This window comes from Parasteatoda tepidariorum, chromosome 9 (assembly GCF_043381705.1).
Source record: "Parasteatoda tepidariorum isolate YZ-2023 chromosome 9, CAS_Ptep_4.0, whole genome shotgun sequence".
In the NCBI taxonomy this organism is placed as follows: Eukaryota; Metazoa; Arthropoda; class Arachnida; order Araneae; family Theridiidae; genus Parasteatoda; species Parasteatoda tepidariorum.
In genome coordinates, this window is record NC_092212.1 from 81,553,244 (window position 1) to 81,575,943 (window position 22,700).

Here is a 22,700-nt window from a genome sequence, read left to right on the forward strand (position 1 = left end):
ACAGCCCTAATTAATCAAAAATGAGTTGCTTAGAGGGTTTATTATCTTTTTTTTTAGCAGCAGGTACTGAACTTTCGTTCTGCACCTCGAAAGATGCCAGGAGTGTTGCTCATTTAACGCTACCCAGTGGCAGTGGGCACCTGTGACCTTAAGCTGGAGTGACTGTGAGCCCAACTAAAAAATCCTGAAAACTTCTTGAGTAAAATCATTAATGACGCATTTCAAAAAATTATGTCTTCATAAATTTAAATCATTGATATTTTCAAAACATGAAATTCTAAATAAATTATATATATAAAGACAGCATAATTTAAATGAATAATTATGTAAAAGTTTACTTACATCTCTAATCACATTTATTTTTCTTCCAGAAAAAATATTTACAAACGAAAGAGATGCAAGTATAAATTCTAGTTCTAATATTTTTAAATAAAATAAACAAGAATTTTTATATATAAATGTGATCGATGATTTCTTGAAACTTCTGGACCTTGGATTTCATCGCTATTAGATCGCATCGATTTGATCGCTATTAGGGAAAAATCCGGAATTTTTCCAGGGCACAATCAGCTCTGCTCTAAGTCACATAGGTGAGAAACCCATGCCACAGATATAGGTTTTATCTAATTATGTTCATAGGGTGGGCCACATTGACACATCACACAACAGACATCCATGCTCTGACTGGAATCAAACCCACAGCCATTGGCTTTGCAGTCAGGCATGCTAACCGTTCGGCCACCAGGCCGGCCAATGAGTTAATTGCAAGTTTTTCATCAACTGTAAGTAACATAAGCTTAAGTAAAATGAAAGTGGGTCACAGAATATGTATTTTTAAAGCTACATGAAACCATGTGATTATTTTATTAGCCTCCAGTGAGATGACCTGAGTTCGAATCTCAGTGATGACTGGTCGATACAAACTTTGCTCCCGACTAGCACCGACCACTGCACTGACGTTAAATATCCTCAGTGGTAGACGGATCATGGGTGAGAATCATCTTTGATATCAGGCTAACAGTGCAGGTTTTTCTCTTCATATAATGCATATACGGGTTACTTCCTTCAAAAAGTTCTTTCTTCACAAAGGCTAGTTTGTTCTATTACTTGATTCAAAAGTTCACTTGTCTTCGGTGCTCGATTCAAAACAATGAGGTTACGAAATTAAACATCCTTAGTCGTGAAGAAATTTATTGGGTTGGATGTTCAAAGCTGGTTATAAAATAAAATATAAACCTAAATGATGTTTAATCAGTGTTAACTGAAATATGAAAAAATTAAGTTAAACTAAAGTGCAAATTTATAAAAACTGCTCAATTATAGTAAATTTTTGTCTATTATGATTTGTTCATGATAACTGAGTATAGTTAATCGTTATTTTAAAGAGTTAAACTTTGAAACAGATTTTGTTAAAAAAACTTCAAAACAACTTTTAATAAAGCGCACGGGCCTGTGTAGGGGGCAGGGAATTATCCTTGCATCAGAAAGGTTCTGGGTTCGAATCAAAGGCAAGGCATGGATGTTCTTTCCTTCTCTGATAGTGCCCCTGAAAGAGAGGCCAACAAAATCGCCCTGTATATGCCTGAATTGACGGATGTTAACACAGGTGGGCATTGGAAGAAGAAAAAAAACTTTTAATAAAGCAAATAACGTAAAGTCATTTGCAAATAAAGGGCAACACAAATAATAATACAAATCTAAATAAATGTTTTTTAATTGTGTCAGTATATTCCTTTCAGTTTTGTGCATGATTGCATGTTGTTAATTAAAACAGATTTATTGATTATATTTTTTAAACCCTACTGAAGAATGGATATTCAATTATTCTTTTTATATATAAAAAAAATCTTCAAGCTAAATTAAGGTAGGGATTAAGAGGGTGTGGGCTAGTGGGACTGTAGCTCCTGGGTCGCAAATTTTTTTGGGCCCCACAAGGGACTTCTAAAGTTGATGAAGTAAAGGTAAAATTGATTTCTATAGTTTTCTAAAAATGCATCTAATATGTTTAAGCGTTTTTTTTTTTTAAATTTTCCGTTAAAATTAATAAAAATTTATTATGTGGTTTAAGTGCAAAATTCATAAAAAAAAAAAAGGATATTTGGCCATGTTATTTCCTTCACTACCTCCCATACCCAATTGCCTAATTTTATTAATTAATTTTCGTAATCGTCTAGAAAATATGTAAAATTTCCTGGCAGTGTTTGATTGGCAAAACTTTTCTATGTTTAGTAAAAACGGAAAATTCCTTCTTTTCCCCTTTTCTTTTAGGATTTTTAAAATTTGTAAATTCGATGGTTCATACAAAGTTCTAACTAATACTTGATATTAGAATTTCATGCAGGATTTTTTTTTTTGCTGACATATACACTTAATGGTATTTTAAAGAAATTTTTGAATAAATTTTTTTAAACAAAGCTTTTTTTCTTTACATAATTTTGTAAAACACACTTTAACTCGAATATCATAAAAGTTTTAATATTAATGAATATAGGTAAAGCTTATCCAATTTGTTAAATTAGGGTGCCAAGTTATACTTAAGCCTCCCACGGTACCTTAATCCAACCCCGGTCACATTTTTAATTTTTTTAATAAATTTCTTACTAGCCATTTCCCTACCGAATATTAATAATAAAAAATATATTAAAAACTGCAATACGGGCATTAACCGATTAATGCTCAATAAATAAATCAATACGACATTAAAGAAGTTGAGAAGTTTTTCGTTTGCTCAGACGATACAATGCAGAATTACCGATTGAGAACAAAGAAATGAGTTTAAAATTTCGCAACGAAAATGACGTTCTAGTAAAAAGACAGGAAGATACTGTGCACGTGATATGCGAAAAGTCGTAGGTCGTTCGTTCGCCAATCTTAAAATAAATATCTCAGTTGACGACAAGGAGTCTGCTAAAACCAAACCAGGAACGAGTGACAATCAAGGTTGGAAGAAGCATTAGAAAAACACGTGTTTCTGTTTGTATACATAGAGGGAAGAATAATAATGCAATTTTACGTAACACTTTACTTTCGAAGGACAGTTAGTGGAAGAACTTTATTGTTATGCGTCGAACATGCTCGAATATTTTATGGCATTATATTACTGAAAAAAGAAATAAAAATCCAAGGATGTTTTTTTTTTTTTTTTTTTTAAAAAATTAAGAGCGCAGAATAACCTTAACCGAACAGAATAGAATGCAATCTTCTCATTGCATCGAAGGGATTTTGTAATTTCTCAAGAGGGCATCGCTTCCTGTCCGCTATCGCTCACTTACCCACGAAAATTCTGACCCCTGTGGCAGAATCGCGGCGACATAGCGACTTTGTCGCAGAACGTTACAGAGTTCTTGCAGAACCCTTAAATTATCACTTATTGTGGCGTTCAATTTACGCCAATAGTATCGGATATCCATGAAGAGTTTCGATTGTATTTTCGGCAGTTATTGATTTTCACGCGATTTTTAATTATCCCGATATATTTCAGACGATATGGGAAATTCGAATCGTGCATTCGAGTATTTACTTTTGAAGGCTTCTTTTGGAAATTATTGCTTTTGATTTCCATATAGTTTTTAAAATCCGATATTATTTATTACAATTATCAAATCTTGAAACGAAACATGCATTTGAGTAACCACTTTTTCAATAATCCGCTTCGCGTGATTTCGACTTCGATCTGTTTTTCGGCAATTACTGTATCGGATTTCATTATTTTTAATTTTTTTTCTTTAATGCGTTAATGATTTATAAAATACGGGAAAGGAAGTAACTAGTGAGTTCCCCCCCNCCCCAACAAAATGATAGAATAGCGCCCATAATAATCAAAAAATATTATATATTCAATTAAAAAAATATATTGTTTTATAAACACACCGTTTTTGTTACCTTCAATTAGTTACATACATCTTTGTTATTACTGAAAGTATCTTGCAAAAAGATTGCTAGAGTTTTGCGGCAGAAAGTCCGAAAATATTGTGCCACATGGATTCTGACGCAGTTTTTTCCCAGCGAACTTCTAATTTTTTTTCTTCATAGTTTTATTTAATGCCCCAATTTTTATACATTGATATTTTAATTACATAAAAAGATTAAATACATACACATTACGTAAAAAGGCTTCTATTTATTGCTCTCGTTTCTTCCGAACTTTAAATTTCTAGTTTATTTGGATTAATTAAATAGTAAAAATTATTTTTTTTAAAAAATGAGACGCATCTATTATAATTTAATTTGTGTTTTTTTTAAATCGAAATTTGCCGAATAGTGAACATTTCTGGGAGGTCACAGGGACCTCCCACCATAGAGTTGAAATACAAATAGAGTTGAAATACAACTCTATGCCTCCCACCCCGGCTCCTCTAGTGAAATATTTCATCATTTCTGAAAATATACTTTAGGAGGAGATGTGACTCAGGGGATAGAGCCCTCGCCTTCCAATAAGGTGAACTGGTTTCGAATCCCAGCGATGGCTGGTTGATACGAATTCCACATCCTCAGTGGTAGACGGATCAGAGTCATCTTGCCGTCAGGCTAACCGAGGGAGGATCTCGTGGTCCTCCTTTCCATGTAACGCAAATGAGGGTTGGTTCAATCAAATAGTCCTCTAAGAAAACAAAATTTCTCCCTATACTTGTTCCAAGAGTTTCCTTGTCTTGGGTCAAAATTACAAGACTACGGAGTTAAACATTAGTAGTCGTAAACCCAAATTTGGGTCGGCTGTTCAACGAAGGTTATAATGTAATATAGAAGAAGCTGAATAATTTTTTAAAAAAAAATTTAAAATGTTTACAAATTAATATTTAAAAATTAATTAATTTAATGGAAACAAATTAATATTTTTAAAAAAAATCTAGTAAATAAAAAAAAAATCTACATTTGAACAAATGTTTAGTTACATAAAATTTGCGAATTGGTCATTACATAGACATAAATTTTAAAACGATCACATCACCGCTTCGTTTATCAGCTTTGGATAGTAATCTATGTCTTTTTAATATATTTTTTTTATTAATTCTTCTTCCCAAGTAAATTTCGTCACCTAAAAATAATGGTTAACAGAATATTTCTAACGGTAAATCTAATAAATCAGATATAGCAAAAAAAATAAAGAGTTTATTGAGAGAATGTTAAAATAAGAGATTTACATGTATTTTTGGTGTTGGTTGAAATGTGGTGTTGTGACAGATAAATTAAGGGAGGATATCCTTACCAGTTTTAGGGGGGAATGTGCATCGCAGTCGCCCTTAATATGTATTTTTGAATACAAGCAAAAAAAATAAATAAATAAATAAATAAATAAACCAAAAAAATAAAAGTCAAAAAGTACTAAAAAAGTAGTGGACATGAGGTAATTTAATTAATGACCATGTCAACCTTCAAGAATACATGTCACGTTAACATGTCTTATATACTAGTGAATTGGTATTCAATATTTATAGTGGTAGTTATGCCACATTATTCCCCTTCCAGAATTTTATCTGTGATTTTGTTTCCCTTCATTTTTTGTATTTATAGCATTTCGTTAATAATATTTTGTTTTCTTAATTTTTTTTATTCAGTGGGAGGCTTTATTTACTACACAAATTTTTTTTAATTTTCTTTCTGTGAGCAGTATATTTTTAAGCAAATCAACTGTTTAATGTAGATCATCCATCAATATTGGCAAGTTCTTATCACGTCCGGATCACCAATGAGGGGATTTAATTAATGACCACGTCCTCCATCAAAAGGTACCTCAAGAAAGATTCACGTTAACATGTCTTATATACTAGTGAATTGGTATTCAATATTTATAGTGGTAGTTACGCCATAGACATTAGAGGTCATAAGCAGAAAAAAAAGAAGAAAAAAATCGAATCAATCATTAATATGGAAAACGAAATTAAAGATAAACATCTATTTCTTTTTTGGTGGGGGGCAGAGAGGTCGAAAAGCTGTTATTAGAAACACCGTGTAACTTTGCAAGGCCATAAAATTGATTTTGTTTGAATTTTTAATCACGACTTGTTCATTGGCAATAAATAAATCGAACTTCGATATTTTATCATTTATCCGCAAGTAAATGTTTATTTGTGATCATCCCTCATATACGTACATAGTTCAGAATTCAATCTTATATGTAACAAGACTTTATCAGTATTTGACTCATCACGATTGAAAGGGTATGATTCATCACATCCCCCCCACTCACAAGCTTACATTGAATTAAAATCGTAGTACTTTTTATGTGCATTTTTCTATTAAAAATAACACTAGTAACTAGTAAAACAGTTTTGAAATTATTATAACAATGTGCAACTCCAAAAAAAAAAATTGCAGACAGATATGCAATGTCTGACAAAGGAAGGATTGGAGCGTCTCCTGCAGTTTTGTGGGGGCGTCACCTTTTGGCTTTGTCATTTATTTAGTTTAATCGATTTTGAGGGGGGGGAAATTGAATTGTATAACTGGTGGGCGGTGAACACAAATGAAATTACACAAAGCAAAAGCATAACGGAAATGCTGGTGATAAAGATGTATTAAGGGGGGGGACATCAGAGTGATCAGGGGCGTAAATAAGGGGAGCAAAGCATTGGGGTTCAGGTAAAATAGGAGACCCTTAAAAATTTGCTGAACTTTTTTTTTCTCTCTTTAAGAAAGAATAAATGATTTTATGATATTTATTTCTTTCACAGGGTTGTCATTCAAAACTGGAAAGAAAAAAAATTCCCTGTACATATGATACACAATATATTAAGAGGAAATAACAATTACTCTGCTCTTGTGTGAGCTTTATTGGGCTAACTATATTAATCAGTTTTAATTGCTGGAAAAACAGTTGAACATACTTAAATAATGCTATAGTAAATGAAATAGTTTAGTATAGCTGAAATATCATGGTTAAATATCCCATAGATTACGCTTTGAGTGGTCACAATTTTTTATAAGACAGAAATAAGAAACAAAATTTTGTGTATTTTCCCAGTTTGAAAAGAAAAAAAATCAAAATTCCCTGTTATTTTAGGTGATTGTTAAATTCCCTGTATTTTTCCTGTTCTCCCCGTGGAGTGGTAACCCTGTTCTGGACTTAGAGCGTCCTGATGCACAGATTAATATGATGTTGTTCCCCCTTTTTGCATCGATGACAGTCTGCACAAGTCCGGGAAGACTTTTTGTTTTAAATAATTCCTTGAAAATATATTTACAGTAGAGTCCCGATCATCCGAGTTAATGTGGACCACGACTAACTCGGATAACCGAAAGACTCGGTTATAGCGAAGAGTATAAAAAAGGAAAGAAAAAGAGCAGGTATATACATGTAACATATTTAAAAAATACAAAACTTATACCAGTACACCACATACAATTCATATTATTATTAAAAAGCAAAAATACTTAAAGAGCGTACTTTACGAGAATTAAAAGAGTTTTTACTTAAAAAAAATCCTCGTTTTTTGTTTTAAATTACTTAGGCGCTTTTCTGCAGCAATGTTTCGCCATTTTTTTCAAGGATAACAGCAATGCTGGTGTTGCCTGTCCTTGTTGTTCTATATATTCAATAGCACTTTCGATAGCTTTTAGTTCATCGTTATGATAGATTTTTATATGTTGTTTGTGTCATCTTCACTGTCTACATCAACTTCGGTAGATTCATTTTCATTATTGACGATATTAACGATAATTTCATCGGTAATCTCGGGTTGTTCGTCAGCTCGATTTCCTGAGAGCTTGGAAGATAAAATTCAGAATTTTTTTCGGCGGTAGTTTTAAAAATAAAAAATAAACTAGAANACTTTTTTTTTCTCTCTTTAAGAAAGAATAAATGATTTTATGATATTTATTTCTTTCACAGGGTTGTCATTCAAAACTGGAAAGAAAAAAAATTCCCTGTACATATGATACACAATATATTAAGAGGAAACAACAATTACTGTGCTCTTGTGTGAGCTATATTGGGCTAACTATATTAATCAGTTTTAATTGCTGGAAAAACAGTTGAACATACTTAAATAATGCTATAGTAAATGAAATAGTTTAGTATAGCTGAAATATCATGGTTAAATATCCCATAGATTACGCTTTGAGTGGTCACCATTTTTCATAAGACAAAAATAAGAAACAAAATTCTCTGTATTTTTCCAGTTTTAAAAAGGAAAAAAAATCAAAATTCCCTGTTATTTTACGTGATTGTTAAATTCCCTGTATTTTCCAGGTTTTTCCTGTTCTGGACTTAGAGCGTCCTGATGCATATGATGTTGTTCCCCCTTTTTGCATCGATGACAGTCTGATGCACACGTCCGGGAAGACTTTTTGTTTTAAAGAATTCCTTGAAAATATATATAGTTTAAACGACGTAGAACAATTTTAAAAAAAATAAATGCATTTGTTTTTTTTTTTTCATTATTATCAGATGAAGATGAATAAATAATTTTTTTAAGGCAGTCGTCCTTTGTTAGCAATTGTCGAAAATAAATCGTTTAAATCCTCGATACTAAAGTACAGGTACTACTACCCATCGGGCCAACAAACAGGTCTTCTGGAACTAGAATTTCATTTACATGTCCTTGAGTCCAAACATTAAACTCACAGTAATTGTTGAAGACTCTCAAGGTCAAATGAACTCACACCCAACAAATATGCAATTATCTCTAAAGAAAGCTTTTTTTTCTTTCTCCTATGTTCTATGTTATCGACACTTTAACGGAACACCCCTTTTTTTTGTACAGAAAAAAACAATTGCTTCCTTTTAAATACACCAACCAAGGCAAACGATAATTTTTATAAACTTGCATTTTCAGAATTTAATATTACATTGACAAGTAAAAAGGGAAATAGCATTAGAACGTTCGAGGAAAATGTTGGTGAATTGCAACCAGTGGTGTACACACACTTGGACGCGCCCCCCTGTAAAATTTATAAATGCGGCCTATTTTAGACTCGGCACGATTTTTTTTTTTAAAAATTTTAAGTCAAAAACACTAGAAAGAGATATCGGAATATATAAAAGATCGGTATGTTAAGAAACGCTTGGAAATCTGTCAATAAAGATACGATCGAAAAATCACAAGTACAATTACTTAAATTCGAAATTCACGCATCATAATTTGGTCGTAGTATTAAAAATATTGGAATTTTGAAAACTTAGGAACTTCGTAACCATAACCACCGAAAAAAAACGATCGAAAAGCTAGATAAATTTAGATTTGGAGCGTCAAAAACTTAAATGCGCAATTCAAAATTTTCATTTTCTTTTATTTAAAAAAAAATAAAAAATATTATAAATTATATATATTATTATTATGTGCAGATGGCTACCGCGGGCCGCACATCAAGAGCTGTATCATTTTATTGATACCTCGTGCGTCCCTCATGCCGCAGGGGTTTTTATTTATGCTACGGATTGCGTCTTTTAATTCGAGCCCCCATAGAGACTTTAAAACTAATGGACGTTTGAAGCTTTGAGCGAGCAATATAAACCACATTTTAAAATTGCTTACCAGAAAGGTTTTGGTGAAAAGCACCACAATTTCTACAAAGACATTAAATGTGTTTTTGTGTATGCTGCTATTAAGTGGTAGTTTAAAAAACGTATAGAGTACCTATATGGAAACAATACTAAACAATATGATAATGAATTTCTTTTTTTTTTCAAAAGAAAAAAAAGAAATGTGCCTTTTTACTACATTTTACCAAACACTTCAACAATATACATAGCTACCAACATGTATTGGAAAAAATCCAGTAGATTTTACGAAATAATATGAATGTCATGATAACTGTTGCATAATGTACTAAATGTTTTTACAAATAGAGAATTTTAGGGATTATTGTAGTCATCAAAATAGAAAAAACAGCAATATTTTCCAGTTATGATTGACATTTAACATGTTATGATTATGATTAACATAAACAGAAAGTGGCAAAATCCAGTAGAATTGGCAACTATAAATATATACACAAGCTAATATTTTTGCTGCATGGAATGTTTACTACTACAAACAAATAAAATTTCAACTTACTTCTATTGTAATAGACAAAAACTTAGGAGAGTCCTAAAAAACAATAACAATTTATTAGAATAATAAATTAACATATTATTTAATGGTTGTTATTGCATGCACAAAGTTTACTAATTAGAAGTTTCTGATTGTTTGTTATGGTTTACTTAAGTTAAGACAATCACATTTAAAAGAAAATAAACCATTCATACTAGCTTAAGTGAAAATAGTAGGGACTAATACGAACAAGAGAAAATAGTATGAACACAAACAATCATACAAAGAGTAAATAGTATTAAGACACACGTAATATAGTATTAACACCAATAAACCGAAGATAGAACTATTTCAAACAATCACTGGGGTAAGCTATTACTCTCCATCCATTCAAACTAAAATAATAATTTAAGAATTAAGGCATTAATGGTTGATAGTTGCACAATATTCACCTCAAAAGCAACAGCAAATCAAAGAAGAATTTAGATTAAGTTTTATTCTAATAATACTTTTTTTTAAATAAACTAGGGGACCCATGTTCTCACCATCCCCGATGATTGCTTCGCAACAATCGTTTTTCTTGGCATAAAACAGGTGAAATTATTCAACTAAAAATAACACTGGTGCCTCCATTTCCCACAAGTCCGAATATTTCCCTTATGATAACTGTGAACATAAATCCCTTTTCTAAGTAATCATTTTTTGAAATAACATTTAAAATTAAAAGTATATTGTTATAAACAAAGTTCACAACTGTCATTTAATATTTTTGCTCACCAAACGATATACTATTTTAAATACAATTTGTACATTCATCATTTGGCTGCAGAATTGGCTAAAATATATGATTGGTTTTCGAATCGCAATTTGAAGTTAGTGAAACTACCAATATAATTAAGTTTAGGAAACCGTTTATAGAAATTTCATTCTTTAAAAATATCAACTATCCTAATATGAGACGAGCAAAAAAAGATAATGATTATGTAAAAGCCCAATCGATAGAATCAGATAAATAGAGCTGCCATTTTTGTCCACAGAAATTTTATTTCAATTTCGCTATTCAAATTCAGCTTTAATCCACCATTTTTTGCGATTGTTTATTACGTAGAATTTACTAACAAATGATAATTGACGGATATTAAATTAAAGCGCGTTATCAATGGCTTTATATTTCTCTATTTTTAGTAATAATACCTATTTTTATCACGCTCTCAAAAAATTGTGACGAAAGATTTTTTAATCGTGTTTGCAATCTTAACCTGTTGTTCAAACGAGATAGGAGGAAGGTGCACCTGATTTATTGCCTTCTTGCGTAGTTCACAACGTTGTTGACGGATTCTCGTTAAAAAAGTCCTTTGTTATTATTTTTTTTTTTTGACGTTCTTTTTGGGTTAATGCTTTCAGCGAAATCTAAGCTTGACATTTTCCGTTTTTTTTTCAGTTCTCAAGAAAACAGCTGCCAATAAATAGAGAAGATCTTTTGAAATTAATAAAATTTTTCACATGTTTTTGTTTCAAAGTTGGATTAACTGAGGCCAACGCTTGTTCAGATCAGCGAAAATTAGGAAATAGTGCAGAAACTGGTATGCCTTGACAAACATACATTACAATAGTGAGCATAATTCATGTTTCCCCCCTTACTCAAAATCAAACTCATGGCCATACGATTACCGAAAAGAGATAAATATAAGAAAGAGGGCACTTCAAAAATGATTAAGAGGCAAAACTGGTCATTCGAATCACACATTTGGAACTCTTTCTACTTTTTCCCTAAGCAATTTGTATCTAATTCTGTAATAGCGTTAACGTTCATAATATTATATTATTTGTTCTTTGATTTAACAATTACAGATCATTCTTTTAAATATCTCCACCTTAAACACCATGTTCCGTAAGCCATTGTTCCATTTTTCACCAAAAATCTATTTTTTATGATTCTCCTTAATCAACGGTTCCCAATATTTTTCGACTACGGAACCCTAAATAATTAACCTTCTTTCGGCGGAACCCCTGACTTTACAAACAACGGTTCATAAGGTAACAGTTAATTCCCATTTCTTGCGCTATATTTAGACTAATAAGAATTCGTTTTTAGTATATAGGTTGAAAATAAATAAGTTGAAATAAATAAGATAAATAAGTTAAAAATAAGAAGAATTAGGGTTTACTTCGAAATGAAAATTTAGAAAACTGCTAACAACGTTGAAAATAGTTATTGAAGAAACATATTTCTTTATTAAAGATTATTTTGATCGGAAAAGCTTAGTCAGAAATAATAATGCAAAATTTTATGAATGCCTGTCTTCTTCATAATTTACTCATTATATTGTTATTAGAAATATAACATTTTCTTTTAAAAAATGCCACTTCTATTTTATTGGCATTTTCTTAGAGTTAATTTCATAAAGGCAACCGAAATATTAAATAAATTATAGATTGTATCTAAATACAATCTGAGGTTTTGAAACACATCATTGACTATAAAAAGAACTCGCGGAACCCTTTAACTCTTAACGGAACCCTAAGATTCCGGGTGAACACCATTTGGAAACCTCTCGACGATTAACTACTCTTACTCTACTAGTTTATTTTTGAGTACATAGCTTATTTCTTTTACTTAAATATGCATACACTACCAAGGGTCTGCTTAGAAGAAATTAGGGTCCGTTAACGGACCCTTTACAAAATATCATTTCATAAAAACGGACCCTTCACAAAATATTTTAACTTAAAAACGGACTCTTCACAAAATGATTTTTTTTCTAATCGGACCCTTCACAAATTTGTTTATCTTCGTTATTGTTTTGTTAATCGAATAAACCCTAGCTTCCCAGTGGGGAAAAAAATAAAGATGGATGTTTGTCTAAGGCAAACGCTTCTTCCTATATTCGTCCGAAATGAATATTCTGCGTTCAGCAGTATAGGCTAAATACCAAATATTTGTATGTTGCATCTCTAATTTAGAAGCAGCAATTGCTGTTTATTTTCGAAAATTAAATTTTTTTAAATTATAGTTTTACAGTGTTGAGCATAATCTTGTATCTATTTACAATTTAAAAACTCATTTAAAAAGTTTTTTGTAATAACAGGATCCCTTTTGCACGAATTCATAAAAGCAGGACCCTGGCTGAAAGAATGTGACTTTAAAGTTTATTTTATATTCACAAATTACGAGTCATTTTTTCACAATTTTACAAAAACAGACCTTTCACAAAACGTCTGGACAGACCCCTGACTACCTAAATTAAGTATTATTGGCGTCAATAATAGTACGGCGAGTTTTTACGTTCCTTCTAAACGAATTAGTACCACTTTTCCACAAATGTTGCCTTTAAATTCATAATTAATTATTTTTTTCACTTCAATTACTGTGATTTTAAATTATTTACTTTTATATAGAAACACGTTTTAAAAGAATTACTATAAACAAAACAAACACGTGGTATCAAATAACTTAAGAAATACTAATGTAGTGGCGTAGTCCAGGCATGCTGCCACGCTAATGTTGCTCATTGAAGTATTAAAGTATTTAAGTACGAGCAATAAATTTTTTTGGGATCAAACAGAGATATAAGCTTGCAAATAGCATCTTTAAAATATTTGAAAAATTGAATCGTCTACAGTTAAATTTACTGCTTAACCAATCAGAAGATTTCCTTTCGTTTTTCCCTCATCCCGCTGTAACGTATTATATATACAGTTTTATTATGTCACTGAAATTAAAAAAGAACTTAAGCTTTATACAAATTCTAAAACGTTAAAAAAATAAAGATATTTACATATTTTTTAAATAAAAAAATTAAAAAGGATTCTTTTAGCATTTATTTTGGAGAACAGATTTCTTGATAAATATTTATTATTACTAATTAACCTTGCACTTTGAACTCAATATTTTAGCACTAAATTAATTTTGAATACATTATAGAGCTAGTTCAAAATATTTTTACATCGTAGCAAAAAAAAAAAAAAACTATGCGCTATTATTTTTTTTACAAATTAGAAAGGTTAAAAAAAAAAAAGAAAAAGAAATTCCGGTGTCTTATGAACATTTTAAAAGCGATGTGCGACTGGGGGGGGGGGAAGAAACGCTTTTGTTTCACTCTACTAGTGATGCATAACACTGATTGCCACAATATATTTAAAACCATTTCGTCCCTGTGAGAACCTTTTTTAATTCTTTTGCGTTTCGTGGAGTAAAGGTTTCAAGCGAGTGAGGGAAAGTAACATCTTTTAATGAAGCAAAGCGATGGCCTTTGCGCAATTCAACACCTTGTTCTGGATGAAAGAATTTTGAGAAATCACTGCGGAAGTTTAAAAAAGACAGACATAATAGCGTTTAGGCGGTCACTCATTTACGCGGTAAACTAGTTTTGCAGCTTTATATAAACTAGGCCGGCTTTAAAATAACGGTATAATAATAGATCGCCATTATCTGGTTTGTCTTTTTTCTTTTTTTTAATTTTTTTTTTTAGAAAAAATAATAATTGGTTACAGAATGATTATGGATTGACAAAATAGCCCACGGTTGTAGAGTCGGAAGCAAAATTTCAAGACTTCAGAAATCGCAAAATAGAGAAATTCGTAATATGAAAGCTCGTTAAATAGAAAGCTGACTGCATCTTTTTTCTCTCGGAGACTTTAATGTCTTATGTAAGCGTTACTTATATCCCTGGTCACAAAAAATAAGCAACTCAGAATACCGGCTGGGAGTTTGCTTTGAGCGGCCTATTTTCAATCTATGAATTGTGTGGTGGCAGAGCTTGAATAAAAAGAATGCGAAAGAAAGAAATATTAAACCTTGAAAGAAAATTTAATTGAAATATTCAAAATATGTAAATAAATAAATATCTATTTTTAAATTTTTACACTACAAGACCACTTACAGAAGAGAATGAAGTTAAATAAGAACGGAACCGTTTTATACTTAGCTACTGTTAGGGTAAAAAGATAAATGAATCAGTACTTACGACACATTCCAAAAGCGCCACAATATTTTTGTGTTTCAATTTCGTCAGTTCCTGAAAATTAAATAAACACATAAATAAAAAGAAAACGCGTACAGTAAGAAAAATAATTGAGAAACTCAATCGATGCTTTTAAGAATTTCCAAACATTAAAAAGAAATGAACAATGACGTAACTGCAAAATCAAGTTACGTCATTGTTTCACCAAATGAGCGATACATAGAACACTATATTTCCGTTAAAATATCGAAAGAGATGTTAAAAATTTTTTTTAAAAAAATCAATAAATAAAAAAAAATATTTTACTTAAATCAATAAATAAATAAAAATATTTTACTTAAATCAATAAATAAATAAAAAATTAATCCGAATAAATCCTTTCTTTGCCATTGGTCGCTGTTTTTCATAGGAAAACTGATATTTTTTATATCGCTTATTTGGTGAAACAATGACGTAACTTGATTTTGCAGTTACGTCATTGTTTCGCCAAATGAGCGATATGTATAGCATTATTTCGGAAGGGATTCGTCCAAAAAACATGCTACAGGATCTCAAAACTTATGTTTTTTCAAATATCTCTGAACTATATACTCGAATTAAACAGTCTTTGTGTACTTATCGATTACAGGGACCATGAAATCTAAGTTTGTAAACACGTAGGAACAATGCCAGATTCTAATTTACATAGATGTGACAAATACGACACTATCAGGGTCATTATTTATAACTATTATTACCGAATACTATAATACCACGATCTTTATCGATAACTTATCAAAAAGATAACATTGCAAACATAATATACAGGGTGTCCCAAAACGACCGCATAAACTCTGCACAGCTAGATTCCTCGTTGGGAGTACATAAAAACTGTCTAAAGAAGCGTTCCTGTACGATCCATAGTTTACGGGAAAAAGACGAAAAACAAAGTATGACGTCACTGCCGGTGCAAGAAAAAAACACTTTATTGGACATATGCACGGTAGACACTTTGAACATCTGTTTTAAATTGTTCATAACTGCTGTTGATATGTTCAATAAAGGGTTTTTTTCTTGCACCGGCAGTGACGTCATACTTTGTTTTTCGTCTTTTTCCCGTAAACTATGGATCGTACGGGAACGCTTCTTTAGACAGTTTTTATGTACTCTCAACGAGGAATCTAGAGCTGTGCAGAGTTTATGCGGTCGTTTTGGGACACCCTGTATAACCATAGTTAATGAACACAATTTTGTGAATGTTGATATATTTTATACGAGTTTAAGAAAATATTGACCCATGTCAAAATAATGTAACTTTCTAATGCAGTAGAAATCTCGCGATACAGCTTTATTTTTAAGCAACACACCACAATATTAAAATCCGGCATTTATCCGAGACCGTTTTCAGTGTTGGTGACAACAACACTAGGTCTCTATAACCGATAACAACCGATCTTTGAGCTCTAACCGCACAATAATAGTTTTCAATAATATTTTTTAATTCCTACTCTTAATTCACACTCTTCCTACGTATATATCTTGTTCAAATTTTGAATCGTTAATAAAATACTTTTTAATTCATACACTCAAGTTCAAATAAATTTTTTTTAAAAACTTATAGTGGACGGCCTTTGATGTTAATACAGTTTTTTTCAAACATTAAATACTAATTTTAGTTCTATATGGGAGAAAAAAATTTTATTTAATAAAAAGTAACCAAAATAAGAAATTTCTTTGATGATCTAAGTAAGAATTTACTAAGTAAGAACTTTTTTTTTCATATTACTTATTTTATTCATTTCATTCACGAACAAAGGGGAAAAAATAACCATTTGAATTGTAAGGTCAACAAATATTTACTTCTTTTTAATTGCAATTTGAAATGGCAAAATCTAAAATTTTTAAACATGTAAAAAAAAAGCGACCAAGAAATATTTAAAAATACCGATTTTGGAAAGAAAAAAAAAAGCATTAAGCAACTTTTAAAAATCGTCATTATTAAAGTCTGAAAATGTTCTTACTTGGAGTATTTTGATTTCCTTGCCGAGCAGTGGCTGTGACTTGCCGAGTTTTCCTTTAGGTATACGCTTTATAGCCACTGCGAGATTGTGATTCTGAAAGAAAGAAAAAAGAATATTCTTAAATTCATTCGAAACCATTAAAAATTTTATACACAAAACACCATATTCAGCTTTAACAAATATACAGTCGATAAAATGTATGTATTACTAATTAAATGCAAACACAGCACATTATCATAGCTGCCAACAAAGATGGGAAACAATCCAATAGGTTTAACGAAATATAAATTCCATGATAATTGTTGCATAATGTATAAATATTTTACACATAGGGAATTTTAGGGATTTTTATAGTCATCAGAAAAGAAAAACTGCAATATTTTCCAGTCATGAGCGGCATTAAATATGCTTGAAATGTTGTGTATTATGTTTACTTAAAATTTTGAATAGTAGTAGGCATTTAATTCATAAAAGATAGTTAAAAAATTTTTTTAAATTTATTTAAAAAAAAGGAGTTCTGAATAAAAATAAACTAACATTTTAGAACAAAAAAAAAAGTTTTAAATTGATTTCTATAACTGAGGCTCTTCATTTATATATTAGTAATGCTTATTAAAATATTCAAGAAAGCAAGCAATTATCTGTACAAAAATTCTATTTTGATAAGAATTTTTTTTTAGGAAACTTGCACAATTTTAGGGAGTTTTCTAAAATGTACAAAAACCAGGAGAATTTTCATTAAATCAGCAGACCAGGAGAAACTAGTGAAATCCAGTAGTCTACTGGAAAATACAGTAGAGTTGGCAATGCTCACCATTATCAAATCAAAAATAAAATCTTAGCTGGAACAACAATAACTTTTCTGCAGGGTTGCAGAAAATTCCCAGTATCTAATATTTCCCCAGAGCATTGCTTTTTTGATTGGGAAAAAAAATCAAAATTCAGAAAGCTTTGACCTCCACTGGCCTGTAGTGCTGATGAAGAAGGAAAAATGTGTTAAAATAATATCTAACTACATATAAAAATCTAATGATGGTATAGCAGTTTTCCATTGTTGCCGGTGCATTTTTATTGGCCGGAAAATCACAAAGTAGGATCCAGTTTTCCCACATTAATTTTTATTGAAGTTATACTTCTTATGCGACTTCCAGCACGGTTGCGTTAAACGTTTAACGCTACATTTTTATTGGCCGGGAAATCACGTGGTAGGATTCACTTTTCCCTCATTCATTTCCATATTGTTTTGATTCTCACTAGCATAAAAATAATAAAAGTCACAGAAGTATTGTTTTTCGATAAATATTTTTTTAGTTTGATTTGATACACATATAATTTAATAGGATAGTATTTTTTATTTTCAAATTTAGTGGATAACAATTGTAAAAAATGAGTGAAAACAATCCCACCGACAATGCGTTATTAAGGTTATGCCAAGGCACGTCTCTTGTGAATATCAATTGATTGTTAGGTTTTCTTCTCTGAAATTACATTATGACGCATTCGCATACATTATTAATACCAATACATTTTCCATGACGAGACGATGAGGCAACCACAAGCACTTCCACTGGTTCAAGAGATCCACGAGGGAAAAGTGCACAATATTACCGTTGTTACAGAGCACGGAAGCGAGCGTAGCAGGAAAAAGAGTCGTTGAATCGAACTAGCGATCCTTCTGCGACTGCTGATTCTTCTACAATTAACGTCGCAGGTTACGAAGTTTAACTTCTTCCAAGTGGAGGGACTCCACGCACTATTTTTTTTTTTGTTGGTTTGTTTGTCATCAGCAAAAAATTGATCATAAAGTTAATGTTCTCCTATAAATATTTTTGCATCACTAATTTAAAGGTATTTTTCCTGTACCGTTTTTAATTTCGTTTCTTTTCTAAATTAATGGTTTAAGAGGACTGTTTTTATTAGAGTATTAGAATAACGCCATTGTACGTTACATTTTAAGATAAATTTATTTAAATCGGCGTCTGTTGCAAACTACATTAATATACTACTATTATGGATTACGGTTAAATGAACGTAACTTTCAGCTTCATGCCAAAAAATCATGAATGGGAGAATTGTATTTAAAATATACATCCGTTTGCTTGGTGGGCAAAAATATTAAATGACAGTAGTGAACTCACCAAATTTGTTATAATAATATACTTTAAATGTTCTTTCAAAAAAATGATTTATACATCTTAATAGGAAAATATTTGGATGTGGGAAGTGGAGGCGTAAACAAACAGAATTTTTTTGGAGTACATGTATGCTAGGTGAATAATTTTAACTTTATTAGAAAATCAGTTTTCTGCCAAGAAACAACAATTATCGCGAAGCAATCATCGGGGTCGGCGGGGCTTAGACCCCTAGTGAAATTTTTGAATTCCAAAACCAAATTTATTTAGCTTATAATAGCACTTAGCTTAATCTATATTATATAAAACGCTAATACGTATGTATGTAACAATGAAACCGATGATATTTCTTTTCTCGCGTTGGCAACAGTTTTCATTTTTAATTGATAGACTTCGGCGGGCAAGAGCACGTAGTGAGCATCATATGGCTAATCGGGTGAATTCTTACCGAATTATTAAAAAAAATTCTCGCAAAATTATCTTCACCGAAGCCGATGCTTTACATCCGGCGTTCAGTACTATTTCATATTGCTTTACAACACATGGTTTTAGCCCTCTGGTGGGAAAGACTTTAAACCAAAACTTACAACAGTTACTTTTCTCAACAACTGAAATTTAGAATAGTGTGATTAAGAAAAATATGCGAACTGTTTTCAATTACAAATTAATATTGAAATGCACAGGTTTAGAATTTTCTACGGTGAAAAGTTTTCGGAACTTCAGTGTTCAAAAAAGTATACAAAAGCTAGACGTTAAGAACGTATCCAATGAGCGAGCAAAGCGAGCATCGGATTGCGAAGCAATCCGAAATGAACTGCGAAAGCAGTTCCGGGGGTTGGCGAGCGCCAGCGAGCAGGGGGCGAAGCCTCCTAGTTGTTTCATAATTCATAAATGTTCACTGTACAATTTCTTTGTCAGGTTTATATTACGTGTGAGTGAGCGGTCACTATGACAACCTGCCAATTTAAGCTCTATCCAAGAACCAAGTGGTAGTGAACTATTTATAAAAACTCAGGCAAAAATATTTTAATATTTAACCAGTGTATATAAAACACACCATCGCACGATATCATGCATTTATATATTATGTTTAAGTTATTCACATGTAGTGGCGGTTAAAATTGTTACCAATTAAATTTATATATCAATGAATGAAATATCATTTACATATAAGGACTAATTCTTCAAGAAAATCAGCAACTGTGATGTCTAACTTTTTTTTTTTTATGTCGGTTTTTCCCAATTTCAATACTTTGTACAAATATATTATTTCAACTGTTATCTTATGCCTTTACTCTCGTTCACCTTTTTGTGTTACTCTGATCGTAAATAAAAAAATACTAACATATAATTTGAAATTAACATTTACTGAGTACTAATAATATTTTATAACCGTCGTTGAACAGCCGACCCAATTGTTTGGGTTTACAACTACTAATGTTCAACTCCGTAGCCTTGTCATTTTGAACTCAATCCCAAAGACAAGAGAACTCCTGGATCAAGTATTGGGAGAAATTTCGCCTTCGTGAAAGGCTTTTTGATGGAATTAACCCGAATTTGCGTTACAGGGAGAGGAAAAGCAAGAAAACTTCCCATTCTTAGCATGGTGGCAAGCGCATTCTTACGCATCATCCGTCTACCACTAAGAATATTTTACATCAGCACTGTGGTAGCTGGGAATCGAACCCGGTTCATCTCATTGTAAGGCGAACGCTCTACCCCCTGAGCCATCGCGGATCTAGTAATAATATTTTATTTAATAACCGTTGTTGAACAGCCGACCTAATTTTGGGTTTACGACTACTAATGTTCAACTCCGTAGATTTGTAATTTTGAACCAATTCAGAAGATATGGAAACTCCTGGATTAGTACCCCCAGAGGTATGATTTGTAATGGGAACTTGGAGAACTTTGTGACTCGACAGATTTAACGTGCACCAGTGACCATTTACTACACGGGGAATCTTCGGCCGGTGGGGATTGAGCCCACGTCCTCTGGGACATGGGCCCAGCGCTCTGAAAACCAGGCTATCCCCTAGTAATACAGGGGCATTTATATTTGTCATTTCCTGGAATTTGGAAGAAATTTCAATTGAGTAGAAGTCGGAGTAGAGCATTTCAACTGAGTACTCCTAAACAATCCGCGCAGCTAGGAGTTGTTTTCCTGGTCGTTTTTTTCTTCTTTTTTTTTCGAAAACACAGGAAAAATAGAAGTTTCTTTAACTTTCATTCTATCGTTTTCCTTTTGCCAATATAACTCTAATGACATTCGAATACACAATATACTGCTTATTTTCGGAAATGACAATACTGGCTGTAAGGTCATCTGAAGGTAATTTACCGGACGAATGACTACGCGCGGCAAGCATTTAACGATAAACTTCAAAATTAAATGACTCTATAATAAAATCCATGCCAAAAATAATATTCAGTTCGAAAAACATCTGACATAAATAACTTCGCTGTTCTAACTATTCTCAAATGCAAAATAATAAGAAATTAATATTAATAACCATTCTTCTAATCATTAGCTTAAAAAAAAAATCTATCTTTCTAAGCGATTACAGACACACAGCACAGGGAAATTAGTCATTATCTCATGCTAAAAAAAATCATTCAATTCGTAAACCTACCGCCAGATAGCAGGACCAACGCTGTTCAATCATGTATAAATATTAAATAACAAACTAAAATTTAATAATAATAAAAGTAATCTGAATAAGTCTGATGCGTAGAATCGGAAAGGAAGAATAAATATTTTATCTAATACACCAAATTGTAAACAGCCCTCATCATATGTTTAGAGCAGGAGCACGAAGATATACTTCTAAACAGATTATGCAATGGTTCTTCTAATTTAGATCTCGTCCTTTATTTAGAATCGCGCTCAAGAGTTGGAACAAAGGTTAAAGCGACGCGTTTTGATTCAACAGTTATCTCTTTCCTTTACACTCCAAGTGAAGGCGAAAGCAATTTTGTCGATTAACTAGGAAGTATGCGGAATATTTCTTTTTAAAGTTCGATTTCGACAATTAATAAAAATTAATTCAAACTTAAAATTGTTGCCATTTAAATGTTAAAATTCAATAGAAAAAATGTGAATAAAACAAAATGTGCTAAATAAGATAATTCTAATAAATTTCTTTAGGAAATACTATTAACAGAGAACATCCATTAGAATACTATTTAAAGTTTTTTTGGAATAATCTCTTGTCTTACTTAATACGAAAAGAAAAAATATAAGTTGAAAAAAAGAAAAGAAAACGATTTTGTTTATGAATGTAGAATAATTTCCTCCATAAAAAAAGTATTTTTTGTTAAAAATATATAAATTAGAAATCAAATTTTGTAAATTTAATCGGTACTGCCATGGAACAATTTGTTACTCAAGGCTTGATATGGCTTATTCTATTGAAAAATAGAAATTTAATCAGCCATTTATTAAATCGTATGCTCTATAACACTATGTACTTGTTTTACAATTTAGTATATTATTTTCAAATAAAGTTAGGCATAAATTTTTTTTCACATATGTAATTAGTGTTAGCTACAGAATTTTGGCGATTAGGCGATTTGAATTAGGGCGATTTGAACTGCAATATAAAAATTTACAAACATATTCATTAAAAACTT

At 31.3% G+C, this 22,700-nt stretch overlaps 1 protein-coding gene across 5 annotated transcripts in view; it reads right to left on the reverse strand.

Annotated features, from left to right (window-relative positions):
* Positions 1-17,075, reverse strand: part of LOC107451173 (serine/threonine-protein kinase unc-51-like protein Atg1) — a 67,188-nt gene extending 50,113 nt beyond the window's left edge. For all 5 annotated transcript variants that reach the window (XM_071185374.1, XM_071185373.1, XM_071185372.1 and 2 more), the window contains exons 1-3: positions 16,936-17,075; positions 14,939-14,989; positions 9,996-10,028 (exon numbers count right to left, since the gene is read on the reverse strand). In XM_071185374.1, the coding sequence (XP_071041475.1) occupies positions 9,996-10,028; positions 14,939-14,989; positions 16,936-17,073 (222 nt within the window). In that variant the 5' untranslated portion in view covers positions 17,074-17,075. The remainder of the gene's footprint in view (positions 1-9,995; positions 10,029-14,938; positions 14,990-16,935) is intronic.
* Between the last annotated feature and the right edge of the window lie 5,625 nt (positions 17,076-22,700).